The sequence below is a fragment of the Cebidichthys violaceus genome, unplaced genomic scaffold (genome assembly GCF_023349555.1).
Source record: "Cebidichthys violaceus isolate CVI_PGR_0920_01 unplaced genomic scaffold, fCebVio1.0.p SCAF_10, whole genome shotgun sequence".
Lineage (NCBI taxonomy): Eukaryota > Metazoa > Chordata > Actinopteri > Perciformes > Stichaeidae > Cebidichthys > Cebidichthys violaceus.
In genome coordinates, this window is record NW_027176263.1 from 10,675,513 (window position 1) to 10,693,724 (window position 18,212).

The 18,212-nt window shown below is 43.6% G+C and overlaps 1 protein-coding gene across 3 annotated transcripts; it reads right to left on the reverse strand.

The window, feature by feature from the left end:
• Window positions 1–104: 104 nt before the first annotated feature.
• heatr5b (HEAT repeat containing 5B) lies at window positions 105–18,160 on the reverse strand. Of its 3 annotated transcripts, XM_068725028.1 has the most exons (37): window positions 18,116–18,160; window positions 17,449–17,683; window positions 17,152–17,363; window positions 16,473–16,581; window positions 16,146–16,295; window positions 15,585–15,756; window positions 15,341–15,498; window positions 14,955–15,249; window positions 13,265–13,420; window positions 12,626–12,876; window positions 12,360–12,471; window positions 12,098–12,250; window positions 11,904–12,003; window positions 11,646–11,755; window positions 11,392–11,555; window positions 11,058–11,233; window positions 10,765–10,870; window positions 10,460–10,650; window positions 10,005–10,164; window positions 9,573–9,762; window positions 9,196–9,365; window positions 8,958–9,096; window positions 8,675–8,857; window positions 8,257–8,508; window positions 7,527–7,610; window positions 7,177–7,358; window positions 6,999–7,067; window positions 5,929–6,108; window positions 5,587–5,827; window positions 4,903–5,139; window positions 4,573–4,700; window positions 3,596–3,740; window positions 3,105–3,377; window positions 2,483–2,707; window positions 2,210–2,361; window positions 1,858–2,071; window positions 105–1,308 (listed from the first exon to the last, which is right to left on the reverse strand). In XM_068725028.1, the coding sequence occupies exons 2-37, from the start codon at window positions 17,572–17,574 to the stop codon at window positions 1,001–1,003; spliced, it is 6,273 nt and encodes a 2,090-aa protein (XP_068581129.1). In that variant the 5' UTR covers window positions 17,575–17,683; window positions 18,116–18,160; the 3' UTR covers window positions 105–1,000. The 3 variants fall into 3 exon arrangements, with proteins under 3 accessions (XP_068581129.1, XP_068581148.1, XP_068581139.1); XM_068725047.1 differs by lacking the exon at window positions 7,527–7,610 and having other exon boundaries at window positions 15,000–15,249; XM_068725038.1 differs by lacking the exon at window positions 7,527–7,610.
• Window positions 18,161–18,212: the final 52 nt, after the last annotated feature.

Sequence of the window (18,212 nt, forward strand, 5' to 3'; positions counted from 1 at the left end):
CCTCCCTGTTTATTTTACTCATTTTACTAGAAATGTAAAAAACTTGTACATTCTGTTACAGATCCTGCATCATAATGTGTAACCAGATACAGGCATAAGCACAGTGAGGTCAAAGCAACTTTATTCACATTTCAAAGAAATAAGGGTGGAATGTTACATCGGACCATTTCAAACAATCTGCCAAGTTATGGTGTTAGCTGAAGCTCACCGATTCATGTAGCAATTAGACTGATAATCAATTATAAGCAATACAACATCCTGGATGATATGAAGCACATACTGTAGTTTACATGATGTAGTACCTGCCCATTTATCAGCAGACCAATTAATTGTCTTTGTTAGAATTACATATTTTGCTCCAAAAATAATTTGAAAGCATGATGCGTTTAATATTCAATGGACTCTAATAAAATCTCATTCTGTTTAAAATAACGATGATCAAAATGAATGTTTACAACATAATTATGGAGAAAAAACAAACAAAAAAAGAAGAAACATCGGTAACAATCAGCAGACCCTAAGGTCATGTACTAAACCAGCGCCATGTAACAAACATGCATGATTGGAATCAAAAGGACATGGTAATGCAAAAAAAAAATCACAGAAAAATGGCACAGTTAACATCAACTTCTGGATAGTGAGGGATGATGACCAGACAAAAAGGACAACATCAGGAGAAAAGATGTAAATTGTGTCCCTTTGTAAAAGTCCACAAATGATACATTCACACAATCAAAACTTCCTACAAATTTTAAAGTGAGCTTTTTAAAAAGTGAACATTCAAATGCCTTTTAATGATATTTACATAATTTCCTTCATGACTTCAAGAAGAGTTCTCAGCCGTCAAAAACAACGATGACATGTCGAATAAATAAATACACTTAAGAAACTGTAGCTGATACAAACACGACATGTGGTACTCTGCTGACAGACAACAAAACAAACCTAAAGAGACAAAGTTAATTTAGGCTGCAAGAGTGTACGGTTCATTTCGGGGACTTCAGAAGAAGCTTGTCTTGAGTTTGATGGTTGGTGCAGCTTGCACAGTCGGCTGAGCTAGCCTGGCTGCAGCTTTGGCTCTGCTGCTGGCCTGGTTGGCCCGTATAGCAGATTCCAAACGGATTTTAAGCTCAGGTGCAGCACCAATTACTATCTTGAACGCAGCTGGATAGAGGGGGCCAATCCGCATCAAGTTCTGAAGGGCAAAATCATGCAGGGCTCTGGAGACTTGGGGCGCAGAGGAGATGGCATTTTCATCCAAAAGGTAGGAGACAAGAGTTGGTACAAGAAGAGCCAGCAACTGCACCCCTATTAAACAAATAATAAAAATGAGACATTAAAAAAAGATAATCACTTAATCATTTTTAGGCCAAGAGATTCATCAATGAATCAAGGAAATAATCTGCAGATCAATTTATAATGAAAATATCATGTAATAGTAGCCCGAAATATGCGATGCATAGCACAAGCTGCATATTAAATAGAATATACCACAAATATGAAATAAATCAACGTTTTTATAGCATTTTCTGTCAGTACGCCGTGCAGCTTGCTTTACTTAGGAAGTAAAAACAAGAGGAAGCAGGTACAAGATAATTGGGGAAACAAAATACAAAATTTGAATAGATAATATAGAATATATAATATCACATAATGTTGGAATCAATAGTTAAATTGACAGTAAACCAGAGCAGGGATTCTAAATTTAGCATTCAATGCTATATTTCTCTGATCTTTGACAGCGAACATCCAAAGGCACAGAGCTAAACACTTTAAGAAGCCTCCTTTAATGGAGCTAAACACTTTAATGGAACAAATACGGCACTTTATTGGTCCATTAGGCGGAGGCATACTTACGGTTCTGCTCTTCACCCATGCCGACCAGACTCTCTAGGACCCTGATGCCCTCCTGCACTGCCTGCAGCTCAGCAGCAGTCCCTGGCCGACTGCGCTCCACTGCCTTCAGCTTCTCCACCATCACTGGAGCCAGAGCGTGGATGTATGGAGTAGACAGCGCACGGCTGGAGTGCTGAAACACTGACAACAGCAGCTGGTAACACCGTGCCTGAACCTGTGGCAAAAAGAATGAAGTCACTCAATTAAGTTGACCACACAGATCTGGAATACACCTTGTGATCAGGCATTCAGAATGTGTCCAGGTTGAGATTCTCACCATATCTCAGCTGTGTTTGTATTCATAGGTGCTTACCCAGGGGTCGCTAGAGTTGAGGGCATTTCGGAAGCGGTCCATGCAGCCTTTCTGCAGGACGGTTACTCCTACAAGTTCATTGCTGGCAGACAGCAGGAAGAGTGTGATGGCTGTTAACATACTGACCTCGTCCATGTCGGGCCTGGACTCATCTACAGAAATACACAAACAAGCATGCAAAACTGTCAATGAATAATGATGTCATACTGTTTTCTTACCCCCTCCGTAGAAGGGCCACAGCTCACGGTGAAACACAAGTGTGCATTTGCTTACCTGGCTGTGAGTGCTCGAGTACAGACGCCAGGCTGCTCCTCACAAGGCCGGTCCACTGTGTCTGCATGCTCTCCACCCGGGCCAGTGGGGAGGTGATGATGGTCTTGATGCCCTGCAGGGCGGCGGACACGGTCACAGGCACCGAGTTGTCAGCAGTCTTAACTGCGGCTTCCCTCAGTACCCCCGTGATTAGGAAGAGCACCGTGGGAAGGATGGTCATGCTTCCTGTAAAAGGTGAAGAGAAACTGTGAGGAATGGGTATTTCACAGCGAACTCCACATTGCTATGCTAATAATATTCACACTTACTCTTAATCTCACACAAATGCAAAAAGCTAATACCAAACGGTCATTGAAAGGCAAAAAAGAGACCCCGGCAGAAACAGCCTTTGTCAGCTTGAGTTTAAGAGTTTAGTTCATCAATAGCAGACACCAACCTCAACAATGCAGGCCAAGCAGGCTAATAATTCTAAATAAAACATCCAAGTTGGAACAGAGCTTTGCTCTCAATGTGTACTGTGAGTCTACAAATCTGTGCCTTTTTTCAGATTTTGCATGGTGTGCGTGTGTGTGTGTGTGTGTGTGTGTGTGTGTGTGTTGTTGCAGTTTGCTTCAGGCCTCACCAGCAGGAGAGCAGAGAGAGGGCAGCTCTGCCAGGATGGATACTGTGTTTGCCACCAGGCGTGCGCTTTCTTCAGGTAGTCGCTGAGGCCTGAGAGGCACATGGCTAGGCGACTCCTTCACTCGTGCATTTAGCTGTGGTAAGTGGCGGACCAGGACGAACACAAGCAGCTCCATGGCTGCAAACACCAGAGACTTGCCGGGTACGAGCTCCCCCGTGTCTCCTCCTTCCCCGAGGCTGGGCTGAGAGTCTTTCTCGCTTTCTTCCTCTTTGCCTGAACAAAATATCATAGTGACCTAGATCACTCAAACAGTCACACAATGTGAAACAAATTAACTATGAAGATAAAACTCAACAGACTTAAAATTGATATCAACACACTTTTGTTCAGTCATCTTTCACATCATGGTGAGTTGTGTGTTTTCAGAATAAAACAGTGTTTGCAGTGTAAAGTAAACAAGGCTGAGTCTTTAGAGTGCATTAGTTCCTGACCCTTGCTGGCTTTCTGTCGCTGCAGATGGTTCTGTGCAGCCCTGATGGTCTCCTGTACCACAGCAGTGACCTGGAGCTGTACAGCAGGAGGATCCCGGGTCAGCAGCAGCCTGTGGAGCACGTTCAGCAGCTCCACTGCCAGCAGCTACAACAGAAATAACATTTACAGTAATGCCCCTGTGAATCGCCGGGAATATGAACATCGATGTTCAGAATAATGATCAACACATTATACTTACCATCTTGGCTCATTGCCAACAGGTCCACAAGTAATTGTTTTATCAGAGTTTGTCAAACGTTTCAATCCCAATAAAAACATCTTCAAACACCTTCATACTGTATGGTAACAGAAATCTTTTTTTTTTTTTTTTGCTATTCAAAGAACAGCAAATCTTCATTAATATATAAAATACGCTAAAGCGAGAAGGATCTCCCCACTACCAGGCACACAGAGATGGTATGTGTATTGTAATGACTGTGTGGCAGCAGGAGAGAGCTGAAAAAAAAGAGCTTTTTTCTGAAATTGTAGAACACAATCTATGTATTCTTTGAAGCTCTCAGTATCCCAACATCTATTGTGTGGCGGGTAATTGTTTAACGGTGCACTGGAGCGATCCTTGTTGTCTTGTAAAGCCAGTAAATATCACGTGGTCCTGTGGTATTCACCACATATTTGCACTAAGGTGGTGATCAGTCACTGGTAAATATATCACTTGAACTAGACTAATGAAATAACTAATGCAAGGTGTAAACAACGGAGGCCATGCATACAATCCACTCTTCTTACTTTGTAAAAGTAACTATTGTGTTTCCCAAAATGTAGATACAAATTGCAGCACACGGTTTTAATATTTATCTATACACTATATATTATTTAAAATACATTTTTATATGTATATATATTTCTATTAAAGTAATACAAATCTTCTACCATCTCTCTCTTCCTGTTATTTCTGCACTCAAACTTGTGTCTTTACCTGGTCCTCTGCGATATGGATCTTAGCACTTGGAGATTCCAGCAGAGTGAATAGGGCTTGCAGGCAGGACATCACATGTTCCATGGGCTCCTCGGGCCGGGGGAAGCAAAGAAACTCTATACTGACACCTGAGAGCCAGAACACACAAAAGCACTTAGGATGTGTTCATACTATTCTCTTTTTCTATCCGTCGCCACCGCTGTAACTGTCTGCAGATGTTTTTTTGAAGAATACCTATATTAGGGAGTGGCAGGGCTTAATAAGAGCCAAACAGTAAAAACACAGTAACATGAATACTATATACCACAAATGCTGTGTGTGTCTATTTACCCAACATGAGATGCATCCTGTCTTTGACCGACTCCTCAAAGGTCTTGGTGGTGGGGGAGGGTGCTTGAGGGATGGCAGGAGCCCTGGAGAGAGATGAGGGGACCTCTTCTTTCTCTTCACCAGCGCCGAACCCGGTGCTGCTCAGCCACAGGGCCACAGCATGCAGTACAGGGGCCCACGAACTACGATAGTGGATCCTTGCTGTGTCTATAGTCTCTGGAGTATAAAATGCTCCACCTGAACACGGACACACAACAATGGGAAATGCCTTGGGTTTAACCATATTACTTTGAAACGCTATTGGAATTGTTTACAAATGCACCGTATTCAAATACATGCCCCTAAATTGTATATTTGTGTTAAGTTCACCTGAAATATTCAGTAAATGTGCCCCATAACATCTCCAACAATGTGCTGGAACATCAAACAGCTATTTGACAGTATGATAGTGTTTTTGTTGACATTTTATTATTTTTGTAATGTCTCGAGTTGCTCTCTAGAGAATAAACTCACAACTTTTATTGGACCAAAACGAGCAGACTCAAAGGCTAGTGCTTGAAGTTGGCTAAATATCCATGTACTATTAGAAACACTGCAAGTCTACAATGTAATGTACAGGTGTCCATGCGTATGAAGAGATTTGACAGCAATGTGATCTTGGTAGGAGAAGAATCTGTCTTGTACCGTCAGGGGGCAGCTGACTGGAAAACTCAGCAGGCAGAGTGAGCAGAGCGTAGTCTCGCAGCATGGCCAGCCACAGGCGGCTCAGCGAGGGCAGCTCTGGCTGCACCAACGTGATGAGGCTGTCGGGTGGAAGCACGTTGGCGCCCAGATCGTCCTCATCCTCGTCGTCGTCTCCATTTCGGACTGGTTTGGCAGGCTTAGACTCTGCGTCTTTCTTGATCTTCATTGCCACCACATACACCTGAGAAAGAAAAGCCAGTGTGTATAGTCAGCCTAATTCTGTACATCATCTCTAATATAACAAATACGTGACAGTACTCGGACCGAGGTCCTCAGTCTCACCTCAGCCCACGCCTTTAGCACGGCCAGTTTCTCCATCGTGGTGGCACTCTCACTGTACAGCTGACTGGATGAGCCTTTCCCAGCCTGCACCTTGTCCAGCGACGACACCAGCAGGTTGTGGACTCGCCGCAGGTCATTGAGGTCACTGACTACGCCACTTCCAATCCACGTACTACACACCTGTGGTCACATACAGGGGTCAAAGTAATGAATGATGAAACAAATTGACCATTTACAGCACCCACCGCCTTACAACTAATAGATAAATGAAAAAACCTGCATTACATAACAGAGGGTTCAAGGTGGATTAGCCCTCATACAGGGGGCTGTATGACACCCCCAACCCCAATTAAAGGGGTTGGGGGTGTCAAAGAGCAGTTATTAATAAATAGGGCGGACATGTTTGGGCTGTACAAGTGGAGCAGACATTATAAGATTTCATCATTCTGAGGAGAAGTGCTATTAGAGTGTCTCACGGCCAAGGGCAGAAGAAGGAGAGCTACAAAAGATGCAAATGTACTTAGCGAGCCATCTTTTTTGCTTATTTGAACTACAGTCACATTTCTCTCTAGGTGATGTTACCACCTTGGGGTGGTACCAGGTGTTATGGATCTATATTTTGTTTTCTATGTTGTTCTAAGTTCATCTTTACCTTTAGAAAAGAGAAACCCTGAGATCAAGATCAGAAAAGGTCTGAGAGAGAACAAACCCTAATCCAGAGAAACAGATAGAAAATGTCAAAGAGAGAAGGGTTTAATAATACTGCTGACATGTTTGTTTTTTCCACTGTCACTCACTCTTCACATCAGTCAAATACGTCGAGCAATTAAGGCAGAAAACACGACACTGCTGGGTTCTGAGGGGATGATGAGTCACTGCAGTAGCAATTAACTATCACTGTCAAAATGCAGTCTATAACTATTTGTAAGGCTGCTTATTAGAATTAATGTTACAGTACAAACAGAGCTGGTTAGGTGCATCCCTTCAAACAGGGCTATGGAGTGAAATGGTTTACAGCTAATAGCTGTTAGAAAGTTTCTTCTAAATGTTAACAGAGCAGGGTTTCTTACCTGGCATGCCTTCGCTGTTATGTCAGACGGTGTATCAGGTGAAAATGCAGGTCTGAGGGCAGCTCCCACCTAAATGTATACATGGTACAATGTTGACTTTTTAAATTTTGTTTTTGCTGTGTCATTATCATTTTGGGACTCTTGCAGCATAATGCAATCTGATGTGTTTCCGACTCACGTTGGCCTGGTATTGCTCCAGGATAACGTGTCCTGGGAACTCGGGCTCTGGTACGGACGCAAATTTTTTAATGATGTCCTCCAGGGCCTGCAGGCCGGCCATCCTCAGCTGGTTACTGTGGTCTGTGGCCGCCATGAAGGCCATGCGGATGAGGTCAGACAAATGGAGCACCAACGGATCTCCTAGATAGACAAAGATGGAACAACAAGGATCGAGTCAGGAATAGAAACAATTTTAAAATCATTGTAAGGAATGTGACCTCAGTGAGAAGCCGCATTAATCAATCAGAAAATAGAATCTAACAGATTTATGTTCATTTCAACCGTTGCCAGTCATTGTATAATATGTACTTTTTTTGTTCTTTGATGATGGTTTGCACGTCAGCAAGACAGTAGAAATGTTGCCTCCTCCAATGTCACTGTGTTTGCTTTTTCCTGAGAATTAATTGAAAAGATTCAATACAGAAGGACACAACAAATCAGATTTTTGAAGGCTGATTCAAAGAAGCCAGATATTGACCTTGAGGCTTAGAGTTCATTGAGTTTCAGCTGAAGTGCACCTTTCAAGGGATTAGTTGGACACACCAATATGCAGACCAACCATCCACTCAATCCCAGTCACTAAATTTGTCTTAGCTGCTTCCAGAGCTGCAAAATCACTACACTGTGTCATTACTGTATGGTCTGTAGAAGGCTGCTTTATTTCACAGAGGAGCTTATATAAATACTGGCTCCTCTGTCTGTCATGGGGGGGGGGGGGATCACTCCCACATTAGCTTACTCATCTCTAGCTTTCTTCCATCTTGACATAAAAGCACATGAATGAGCTTTATTCAGCAGCAACACTTGAACTGCCTGGAGGTCACAAAAATATATAAAAACCAAACAAACAGTCTGTACTAAACAAACAGCTGGACCATTGGTTACTAGAAAATATGTTCTGTATGCAAGCAACAGTTTTAATATTGGTATATGACTTTAGAAAATCAATTTGAAGCACAGACACAGATGGCATAAATCAATCTCAAGTCCTTGAGGTGAACTCTGAGCTCCTCTGTTATGGCAGCATGGTGGATCGTACCTTTGGGGTTCTTGGCTTGTGCAGAGCGGGCAGCTGCCAGGTCAAAGTGTGCTTTGTCATTCTCACACAGCAGGATGATGCGGCACAAACAGTCCGCGGCAAATACCCGCGTCACCCAGCGTGGCGCCACAGAGGGCTTTGACTTGTCATCTTCACCCAGGCCCGTGAACATGGTGTCATCGTCCATCTCGTCTTTTTTCTCGGAGTCTTCCTCATCCTTTTCCACCTCGATTACAACAGCTCCTCCTACATCTGAAAGAGGAAATGGACACAGTGACGATACAAGGATTTAAAAGAAAAGACACAAAACATTTAAACTGGTATTGGGTTTTAGACTAAACCTGCTATGACTGTTGTGTGATACATTGTTTCATGTTCTAGCCTTAATTTTGAAATCTTAACTTCTTTAAAGATTTACCTGTAGTTGCTGCCAGGACGTCCTTGCAGAGTTTCAGCCAATGAGAAAGCTTTTCTACGGCAAGAGACGACAGCATGTGGCCCAGTGTATCATGGATATCAGAGCACAGCTTCCTGTCAGTCTCCCGATCCAGCATGCCAAACAGAACACCCTCCAGACCAGTTTCAGTGATGTTCAGATGTTCTAATCCAGGGACAGCATCAACACAGTAAGAGTCGCAGTGTCTCTCTAAGGTACGTTTACTAAACAAAATGCTCTCGTCAGGTTCAAGATTTGCACTCACTGATTGTAGTGTTGTCTCCTGCTCTCTTCGCCAGGCTCATGGCATACTCACAGACCTCTGCAGCCTCTCTCTGAGCGAGCTGCCTCAGGCAGGCAACGGCAGCACGGCGCAGCAACAGGTGAGAGCTGCATAGGTGCACCTGCAGGGACCCCAAAGTACAGCAGGAGATTATGATTACGATTAAGAAGAAACTACAACTACTATAGCCTGGAACTCATAATGTCTCATCATGTCTTACACAGAGACAGGGCACCAGGCTGGACAGGTTGACATGGCGTGGAGCGAACATGTGCAGCTGCTGCAAACATGAGATGGCAGCTGCCTGCACAAGGGAATCAGAGTGGTCCTGCATTATGGCACAGCCAACCAGGCAGGACGAGCGGATGGTGGAGATAGTGGCTCCATTTCCTAGCAAACCGAATGACACAGATTAGAAAGAGAGACAAAAAGAATCAGAATTTTAGCAGTTGGAGGATACACGGTATGTCTTCAAGGCTACTTCAGCAGCTATTAGTGTGATTACACTGCCACCTGCTGGCCAGGGAAGGGTATTTCATGTGAATAATATTAAGTGAGAGTCGAGGAGGTTTGTGATTCTATTTCTGCCGCAGTTACCCTGTAATTCTGGTCCCACAGTGGTGATGAGAGCCCCTAGGCAGCGGCCCAAACACTGGTGCACCTCTGTGTGAGACGGTGGCACAGTGAGGAGCAGGGTGAGCACCAGGGACAGCGTAGGCTCCACGTAGCCTCTGTACATGGGACCACTAGAATCCACAATCAGAGCCAGAGAATGCAGAGCCCATGTCTGTCGAAAACAATAAATAGATGGAGAATTTCTGAATAGTGATGTATAAAGCACAAATAATGAGTTTTTTAATTTAAAAGTTGCTAAGACATTAAAGTACAATAGAAAAACAACACACATTCCTCCAAGTAAACCAAACTATAGTAATTCAGTTTAGATGAAAAACAAAGAAAACATTTTCCTATTTTTTTATCAATTGTGGTGAATTTTAAAATTCATTCCTCCGGCGTAATTCACTGTACCTGGACCTCATGAGAGGACCCATCCTGGGCCAGAGCCAAAAGAATGCTGACACTGGTCTTTAAGTGCTGGCCTGAGCCAATCCCTCCAACATATCGATGCAGACAGCCGAGAGCCAGTGAATGACCCGTCCTTGATACTACATCACGGGCAGACTTCAGTCTGGAAAGAGAGGAGAAGAGATATAGATCACATGATTAAAGCAAAGGATAGAGATGTAAGCTAGATTCAGATCAAGATACATTATGAGGACAATGAAAAACTGAATTTTGTATCTTCCTGAAAACATACTTGACTTCTAATAAAATGTGAAAAAAACATTATTTATTTTCTCTGTAACTGATTATAACAATGGTTTGCTGACCAAGTCACCCTTGATCTTAACATGGAGGATAATAGAATAGAGAGAGACTTAAGAATAAAGAAAACACAGACAATACAGATATAAAATGCGTACTTATCAAAGCTGGTCTGTGCCATTCTGGCGATGAAGGTAGCCTCCCCAACCACCTGAGCCATCCTGCCCAGAGCCTCTCCAGCAGCACAGCGCAGGATGGGGTTGGGATTGTCCAACGCTCCCATCACCAGGGCCAGGGCCGACTTACGCACCTCCTCAGGGCCCAGAGTACTCTTGTTCTCAGCCAAACCCTTCAGTCAGGAGGAGATACATTATTTCTCATTGTATATTACCTGAATAATAAACTTTATATTCCTGTCTTAAGAGGTTATGAAACTCACGTTTATTAACTCAAGTTATCTCACCTTGAGGGCACTAAGCACTGCAGTGAAGATGTTCAGTTGGACTGCCTGCTGTCGAACTCCTTTAGCCTGTTTTATGCACTCTGCAAAGTGGTCCAGCATCTGCAGCCTGAATCATATAAGTCGGGTAGAATTTATTACAAACAAGCATGTAAAGAGCTTCACAATAAGACATTAAATATAAATACATAACAAAAACCAACAAGAGAAACAACATATCACAAAAAGACAAAACGCAAAATGTTGACATGCAGCAAACATGTCAATATGTCCGCAGCAACAACTAAACTCCTCACCTGTGTTTGAAGGAGACATGTGGAAAAACCACGCCAAACAGAGCCACTGAAGCGTCAATGACAGACACACCCAAAGGGAGAGGCCCTGGGATGGCCTCGCCTACGGGAATACGCAGGTAGATTGAGGAGGGATCGTGCTCCAGAGCGCCGCTGCCAGACGCACTGTTGGGCTGCAGCTGTTTAGGAACAATCACACAGTAGAGTCAACCGTGACCAAGACATCACGTAACAAGAGAGTTATTGTCAACCAATTCACAAAGGAAATGAGAATTTCTTTATTCTTAGAACATGTAGTAGTATTTGGATTCATCATGTCTCTGATGGTTTTTTTCACCTGATCCTCTATACATTTGTGGTCGGTCTCCTGTAGCCACGAACCCATGAGCACACTGTCGTCATAGTGACAGAGAGAGCGCAGCAAGGAGGTGGTAGTGTTGGCCGAGTTGTCTGTCAAAGTGAACTCGGCCACCAGCTCCCTCAGGAGGGCATTGAAGCTGCCTGCACAAGAAGAACGTTTTTAATAAATAAGCGCTTCCTTAAACGTTAATAACATCTGTGAAAAATAAAATGCAGAAGTGACTGTGTTACCTTCATAGGTCTTGGGAGGCAATAGAGCCAGGATGTCGTACAACCGCAGCCTCACCATCGCTGCACTTGCTTTCAGATGAGCACCATGGACCTTAATGATGGCAGGGACACTGAAAAAACATTACAAGCATTAGATGTATAATCTGGAAACAGCAAAAGAGATGCAGGAAGTAGTTATCACACAATGAACAGCGTGTCCAAAAATCCTGAAATTCCTGCAGCAAAGACAACAATCATACTTAAAAGCATCCCACTCACTGAGACATCATGGTCATGGCACATTCAATGGGTGTCATCAGTCTGCGGATCACATCTTCTGTAAGCAGCTCGGGACAATGGGCCACGAAGCTGCGCATGGCTACAGAAGAAAAAGCAACAGGCGTGTTGGTCAGAAGTGTGTCTCCTAACATTACAGAGCATGTGCAGCTATACAGGGTGGTGTGTTGCTTTACCACACAGCGCTCCAGCTCGGCCCTCCAGGGTGACCTGCCAGGTGAAGGAGTCTCCTCTGGCCTTTTCTGCCTCCAGCTCCTTCTGGGAGCGAGGAAACACGTTCCTCCACAGCAGCAGCATCTTGGGAAGGTGATATCGCACGAGGGAGGGACCTGGGAACAAACGCAATGTGGTGACAACGTCGTCAGCAAGAAGAGAGGGAGACAGTATTGTTGACGAATCAAAGCCAAGAACTAAGAGAGAGCAGGCTGGCAGGCTCACCCAGAGTCATGAGGGCACCCAGCAGCAGCCATCCAGCCTGCGTGCGCTGCAGGGACAGTCGACTATTCTGAGCAGCTGTCCTCAGGAGGTCTTCAGCTATACTCACCACCAACTACAAGAAAAGAACACAGATGACCCTTCAATTTCTGTAGGGCAATCAGTGAGGCTGGTACAGAAGGCCAATCAGGGCTAAAATAAGTAGAAAGACCTAAATGACAGATCTACAAGAGAAGGAGCCAATAAGATGAAATTCCCAGGCCACACACCTTGCCCTTGGAGTGGGGGATACCCAGTGGACACTGGTGTACGCCTCCCAGTAGAGCAGCCATTGCGAAGCTGTAGCCGCTCACAGCCTCAGGTGAACTCTTCAGGTTGTTGATTCTCTCCGCACAGCGGTCCAGCAGTGGGGTCAACTGATAGGGCAGCGCCACGGCGACACAGCGCAAGCACCATGCAGCGGCCAAACGAGCCGCCATGCTGGGGTGCAGCAGCACTGAAGTTACAGTCTCAAGGAGTCCTGGCGAAGAGGACATGGAATATGTTATGAGGTTGTGAAGGAATCCAGTCCAAATGAATTCCCTCTGGGGGGAGATTCCAACGTATTTTACTTTGAGTAATATTTGACAATTGCACATACAGTAAACATTTTTGCAGTCCGGATAATAAGTGGATGTAAGATTTACATTGCTGTTAGCAGCTAATATTCTGCTTAAAGGATAGTGAAATGTTAGAATACATAACCAAAGTTAGAGAAGATGCTGGCCAAATTTATACAAGTTGGCTTAGTAAGCAAATCTTCACTCCAGTTAGGAGCATTATCCTCTAAATAATCCCAGTTTATCCCACTTTATAGACACTTAAGAGCACCGAAACACATGTCCTATCCAATAGTTTGTCCGTCTCACCAATAGAAGGCTCCTGAATGAGTGGCGAGGCTGTAGCACTCAAGCTCTGAACCAGACTGCCCAGCTCTTTTAGGGCACACACCATGACATGCTGACTGGCGGAGACATCAGCGGCCCCTGCCTTGTTCTCTCCACTGATGTCATTCACGACTGCCTCTGAAAAAACAAGCGGCAGAGAAAGAAAAACAAACACGATTGGTTTGTTAGTATAAAAGGCAGTTGATTAAGCTCTAAAATCCTTAATAATATGGTAACCCGTTACTGATCAATAATGTGTGCAGCATTGATGGATAAGGTGACCTGCACTGAATTGCAACTTTGTTTGAGAACTTTCTAAAAAAACAAGGTTTATTATAATTCTGACATGTTACATAAAACGCATTGTAACAACATAACTGGCTGTTCACATTAGTCCATGTGTTGCTGTCACACATTATGAATGTGCAAAGTTTTTCAACTGCAGCACTACAATCCTTCAACGTACTGAGGAGCACGCTGCTATAGGCCACACTGCTCTGAGGATTGTTTTTAAAAAAAAAGATGCAATGCAGTAAACAATGATTATAGTTGTATTAAAGAATAAATGTGATGAGAAAAATATAAAAAATGTCGAAATCAGAAACATCACTGATTAAAATCCTCAGAGCAAAAATAGACAACAGTCAAGAAAGATCACACAAAAGTAAAAAAAATAAACGACTTTCAGAAAATATTTAAAGCTGCTTCTTGAACTTCTTGAGTCATGTTATCCATACAACTTAGGACAGCAGGAACCAACTGTAGAACAAAGAGGGGAACATACACTAGGGGGTCCCACTGCCATCATGTATCCAGGATACATTTTTTAAAGTTACTTTTAGCATAAATATTTCACAAAGTCTAATTTCAAGAAGTCTCACAGATCCAACTGAATGGAAAAGCTACAAGCAGCAAGAACAGTAAAGAGCACAGGACCACATCTGAAGAGACACCAACATTCAACATCATTTTCAAATTCTGTTTCAACATCAATATGAACGAGAGAATGTATGTTTGACATAGTTTACATCAGTTTAAAAGGTTGCAAAGCAAATCAGAGTAAGAATCATCCTTTTTAAATGAGATAAAGGTGATTTCAAAAATGATTGATGTACAGTACTGTTATGCAGGAATAAAAATGATTTGGAGGAACTGAAATCAATAAAACTTAATGATGGACAAACGTGCAAATGTTGTGTCTTGTTGCTGCGGGGGGGAAATGGCTTGTTCCTACTAAATGTGTCTGTGAATTTAGTGGCACATGCAGTTTTTTTCTGCTGGTGTAAGCCAGACGTCAACAATCAGAGCGAGTTAGGTCATGCTCCTTAGGGACTGTAATGCAATAAGAGAACGCCAAACAGCCATGGAGGCTATGCAATAATGCAAGCATGAGTAAGTTAAACGCTGAGCTGGCAAGGGATAATGTTACAGACATTATGATGCTGCTTGTGGTTAAAAAAAAAAAAGAAAAAAGTAAGTAAAGAAAGAGGAGAGTGATCCAAAAGAAGCAGAGGCAGAAAGCAAAAAGGAAAGCAGAAAAAGGGAAAGCCATCTCCGCACACAACAAAAAGAAAAAAACGTCTCTGTATACAACACAAGAGCCAAGCATGCAAGAATTGTAGAAACTGAATGAAGGCTGAATTAAAAGTGATAATAATGGATGAGTACTTACTCTGTAATGCTCTGAACCGTGATATTTCCCCCCCATCCTCCTTACCCACAGCCCTCATTTGTTTGCTGATGGCTTGGCAGAGTTCTTTGCCGGCTGCAATTTGGGCTTTCTCTCCAAGTAAGCCCCCAAGGGTGGCGCGTAGCATGAAGGAAACACAGCGGCGCGAGTACACAGCCTCGACATGTGTCTGCGTGGCCCGTGGGTGAGACACTAGGTCCAAAACATGAGACAGGAATGTAGCAAAGTTGCGCTCCAGCCATTGACCACCAAGTGTAGTCACAAACACGACATAGGCCTAAGGGAAATATGAAGAAACATCATGTGTCAAGTGGCTGAAACAAGATAATGCAGGCTCAGATTCTTACGCTTTAAAGAAGTCACCTCACCTGTGTGACACCCACTCGCACCTCCCTGCTGACAGAGCCTCCCCCCTTCAACATCTCCCCTCCGCTCTTCAGGAAGCCGGAGCCACCGCGCAGGAAGCCTGTGGCCATTAGCTCCAGCACCTCCTCCAGAGTGGCCCGCTTCACGTTCTGACGCATCACTGAAGAAAGAAGCATTGAGTGGAGTTAGTGTACTCAACACGAAAGTAGCTGAACGTGAACTACACAAATGAACTCTTTAATGTACCAGCTGCTTGTTTGGGCATCAGGGCAGTGGCCATGACCGTCCCCAGCAGTTTGGCCACGGCTACCCGAACACCATAGTTAGATCCTTCCAAGGCCTTGAAGCACAAAGTGGCCACGTTCTCCAGTTCTGTGGTCCACATGAATACTGCCTCATTCTGCAGCTCCAGCAGGCACTGATCAGACGAGCACAATAAAGATGGAGTCCTGTTAGTAACGACTACAATATGCATGTACAGGACACATTTCAGCTATTATAGACAGACTGATGATGCATATCAACAATTTGGATGCTTAGTTTATACATGTCTGCAATATACTGGCCCTACAGCTTGTACAATATACAGTTGCTATGTATTCTAAACAGGAAATCCGTCTTTTACATGAATGAAGGAAGTTAACGTGGACCCAAGCTGTTGCCTGACGATGCAAAACAGTTGAAGTGGTCTGTAGGGTGGAGATTTGCATGACACGTTTGAGTTTGGTCACCATAAATGACATAGCAAAAATATAGTGTAATCTGTAACTCTTTCACAGATCGATTAGAAGTGTTTCTGAGACCAACCTTTGCGACAGCACAGCGTACGGCCATGGACCGGTCTGTGAGAAGAGAGCGGGCATTCTTGTAGATATCTCGGTGACATGAGGCTGCAGCTCCCCCCAGTCCACAGAGCACCTTCTGCAGACTGAGAAGAATCTCTCCTCTGCCTTGGGACTACATCAACAACGTATGGGAAAACAGGAGGATTTAAATCAATGTCATGTGTTTCTGAATAGTAAATCTATTTAGTTATTCATCTCTGTTCCTATATTCCAGTATATAATGTGACCTAATACATTCTTGATATAATAAAAAAAATATTTTCCAATATTGTACTCTTAAAAGTCCTACCTCAGCACTCTTTAATGCCTTCAAAAGATTATTAATGGTGTCTGGAAAGGAGCTTCCCAGCATCCTGCCCATCTTCTCATAAAAAGCTCCAACACATGCCACGGCAGCACTGGAAGAAAAATGCATTAAAATGAAAGGACACATTATAGTTCACTTTAAACTGATAAACAATGCAATGCAATAGTTGAAGAGAACTTAAATGCACATATAAAATAGATTATCTCTTGAAATTGATCTGCCATAACTGTGTGTTTCTCTTAATTCCAGATATCGTCACATTCAGAATGCAAATCTCCTCTTGGGAATATTCTGACTGGCTTAATATCCTGTGCCATGAGTTAGATTCAACCTCAAAGCTCCATACATATTAGCATCTATGGTAAAACACTGCAGGACAAAACTGATGCAGCTTCAACCACTGTGATTCCATTCCATTCCAACAGACACATGGTAATATCTGGTCATGTACACTTAATCCCCCCCCCCCTTTTAAACATGAAATGCCATTCTGCAGATTAACATTGGGTTTAACTGCTAATACCCTTGAAGGTGGGCTACAGTTTCGCCTGAAACACTGAGAGCAGTGCTGTGCAATATATTAATGCAAATGTCTATATTATCAAGCAGAATATCTGACGGTATTCTAAATACACAGTGCTGCGATTAAGTGGGATCTTACAGTTTTGTTGGCAAGTACGCAGGCGTGTCATCCTTGCTTTTGATGATGTCATTGCATTTATCCAAAGTCTGGAAAACAGTGAAGGTGTCCCCGATGCTGTAGAGGGTAGCAAGGTTTTTGGCCAGCAGTTTCCTTGTTGGCGGTCCAGGGGCACTGCTGATTAGGCCAGTCAGCTGTTCCACCAGCTTCTTCTGTTTCTCCTTCACGTCCACCTGCCACGCAAATGCACGACAAAGTCACAAACTGGCGCAAATGAAACCCATCCAGAAAAACAATGCCAAAATATGTACAGGTCACCTTATTCGCTGCCACGAGCACTTTATCCAAGAAGCGGAGCCATTCAAAGATGAAGACAGGCCTCTTTGCTTCGGTGATCTGGGCCAAGGCATCTTCATTGAGCAGCAGACTGTGAGCCAGCTCCATGGTCAGGACCTTTAAACACAGTGCTGTACACCTTTGCCTCTGCACAGTTATCTCGTGTGCCTTGTCAGTAGATGTCTCTCCTCTAATATTCGCCCTTTCATCCGATCACCTAGACAGCATTAAAACGGTACTTCAGTTACTAGAGATCTGACATGTATCGTCCTTGTAATAACTTGATTAGGTTTATGCAAGAGACACAGATATCAATTACAAAGTTATAGCAGCTTTCACTGCTTACGACGTTTATAAGTCCGTGCTTATTTGACGTATTAAGTGTAGCACACTGAACTGTCAAAGCTGGGTAGCGTTAACACTGAGCTGTCAGCTGTCTGCCTGCAGCTGTTGATAGACCAGCTCGTTAGCAACCTAAGCTAGCTGACGTTAGTTCCTACGAGGAACAAGCTGAACTCTACACACACTCACCCAAACTGAGCGTTATCTATCCATCATCATCTCTTAAAACACTTAGCTGTTCAAAAACACCTCAGCAACAACAGTTTTCGAAAATATGAGATATATGTAGGCAAATTGTTCATCCTACCTTCCGATGCCCAGGATGAATGACGACGATGACGACGAGTGTCGGCGGTGTCGCATTAAAGTTTGTCCGACTTGAAACCAAAAAATGAATGTGCAGA

Coding starts and splice junctions, on each gene's coding strand:
- heatr5b (XM_068725028.1), bottom strand. CDS start 17,574: ATGGAGCTGGCTCACAGTCTGCTGCTCAATGAAGATGCCTTGGCCCAG. Junction 13,421..14,954: donor ACGGTTCAGAGCATTACAGA/GTAAGTACTCAT, acceptor TTGTTTTTTCAG/AGGCAGTCGTGAATGACATC. Junction 1,309..1,857: donor CATGGGTGAAGAGCAGAACC/GTAAGTATGCCT, acceptor TTTGTTTAATAG/GGGTGCAGTTGCTGGCTCTT.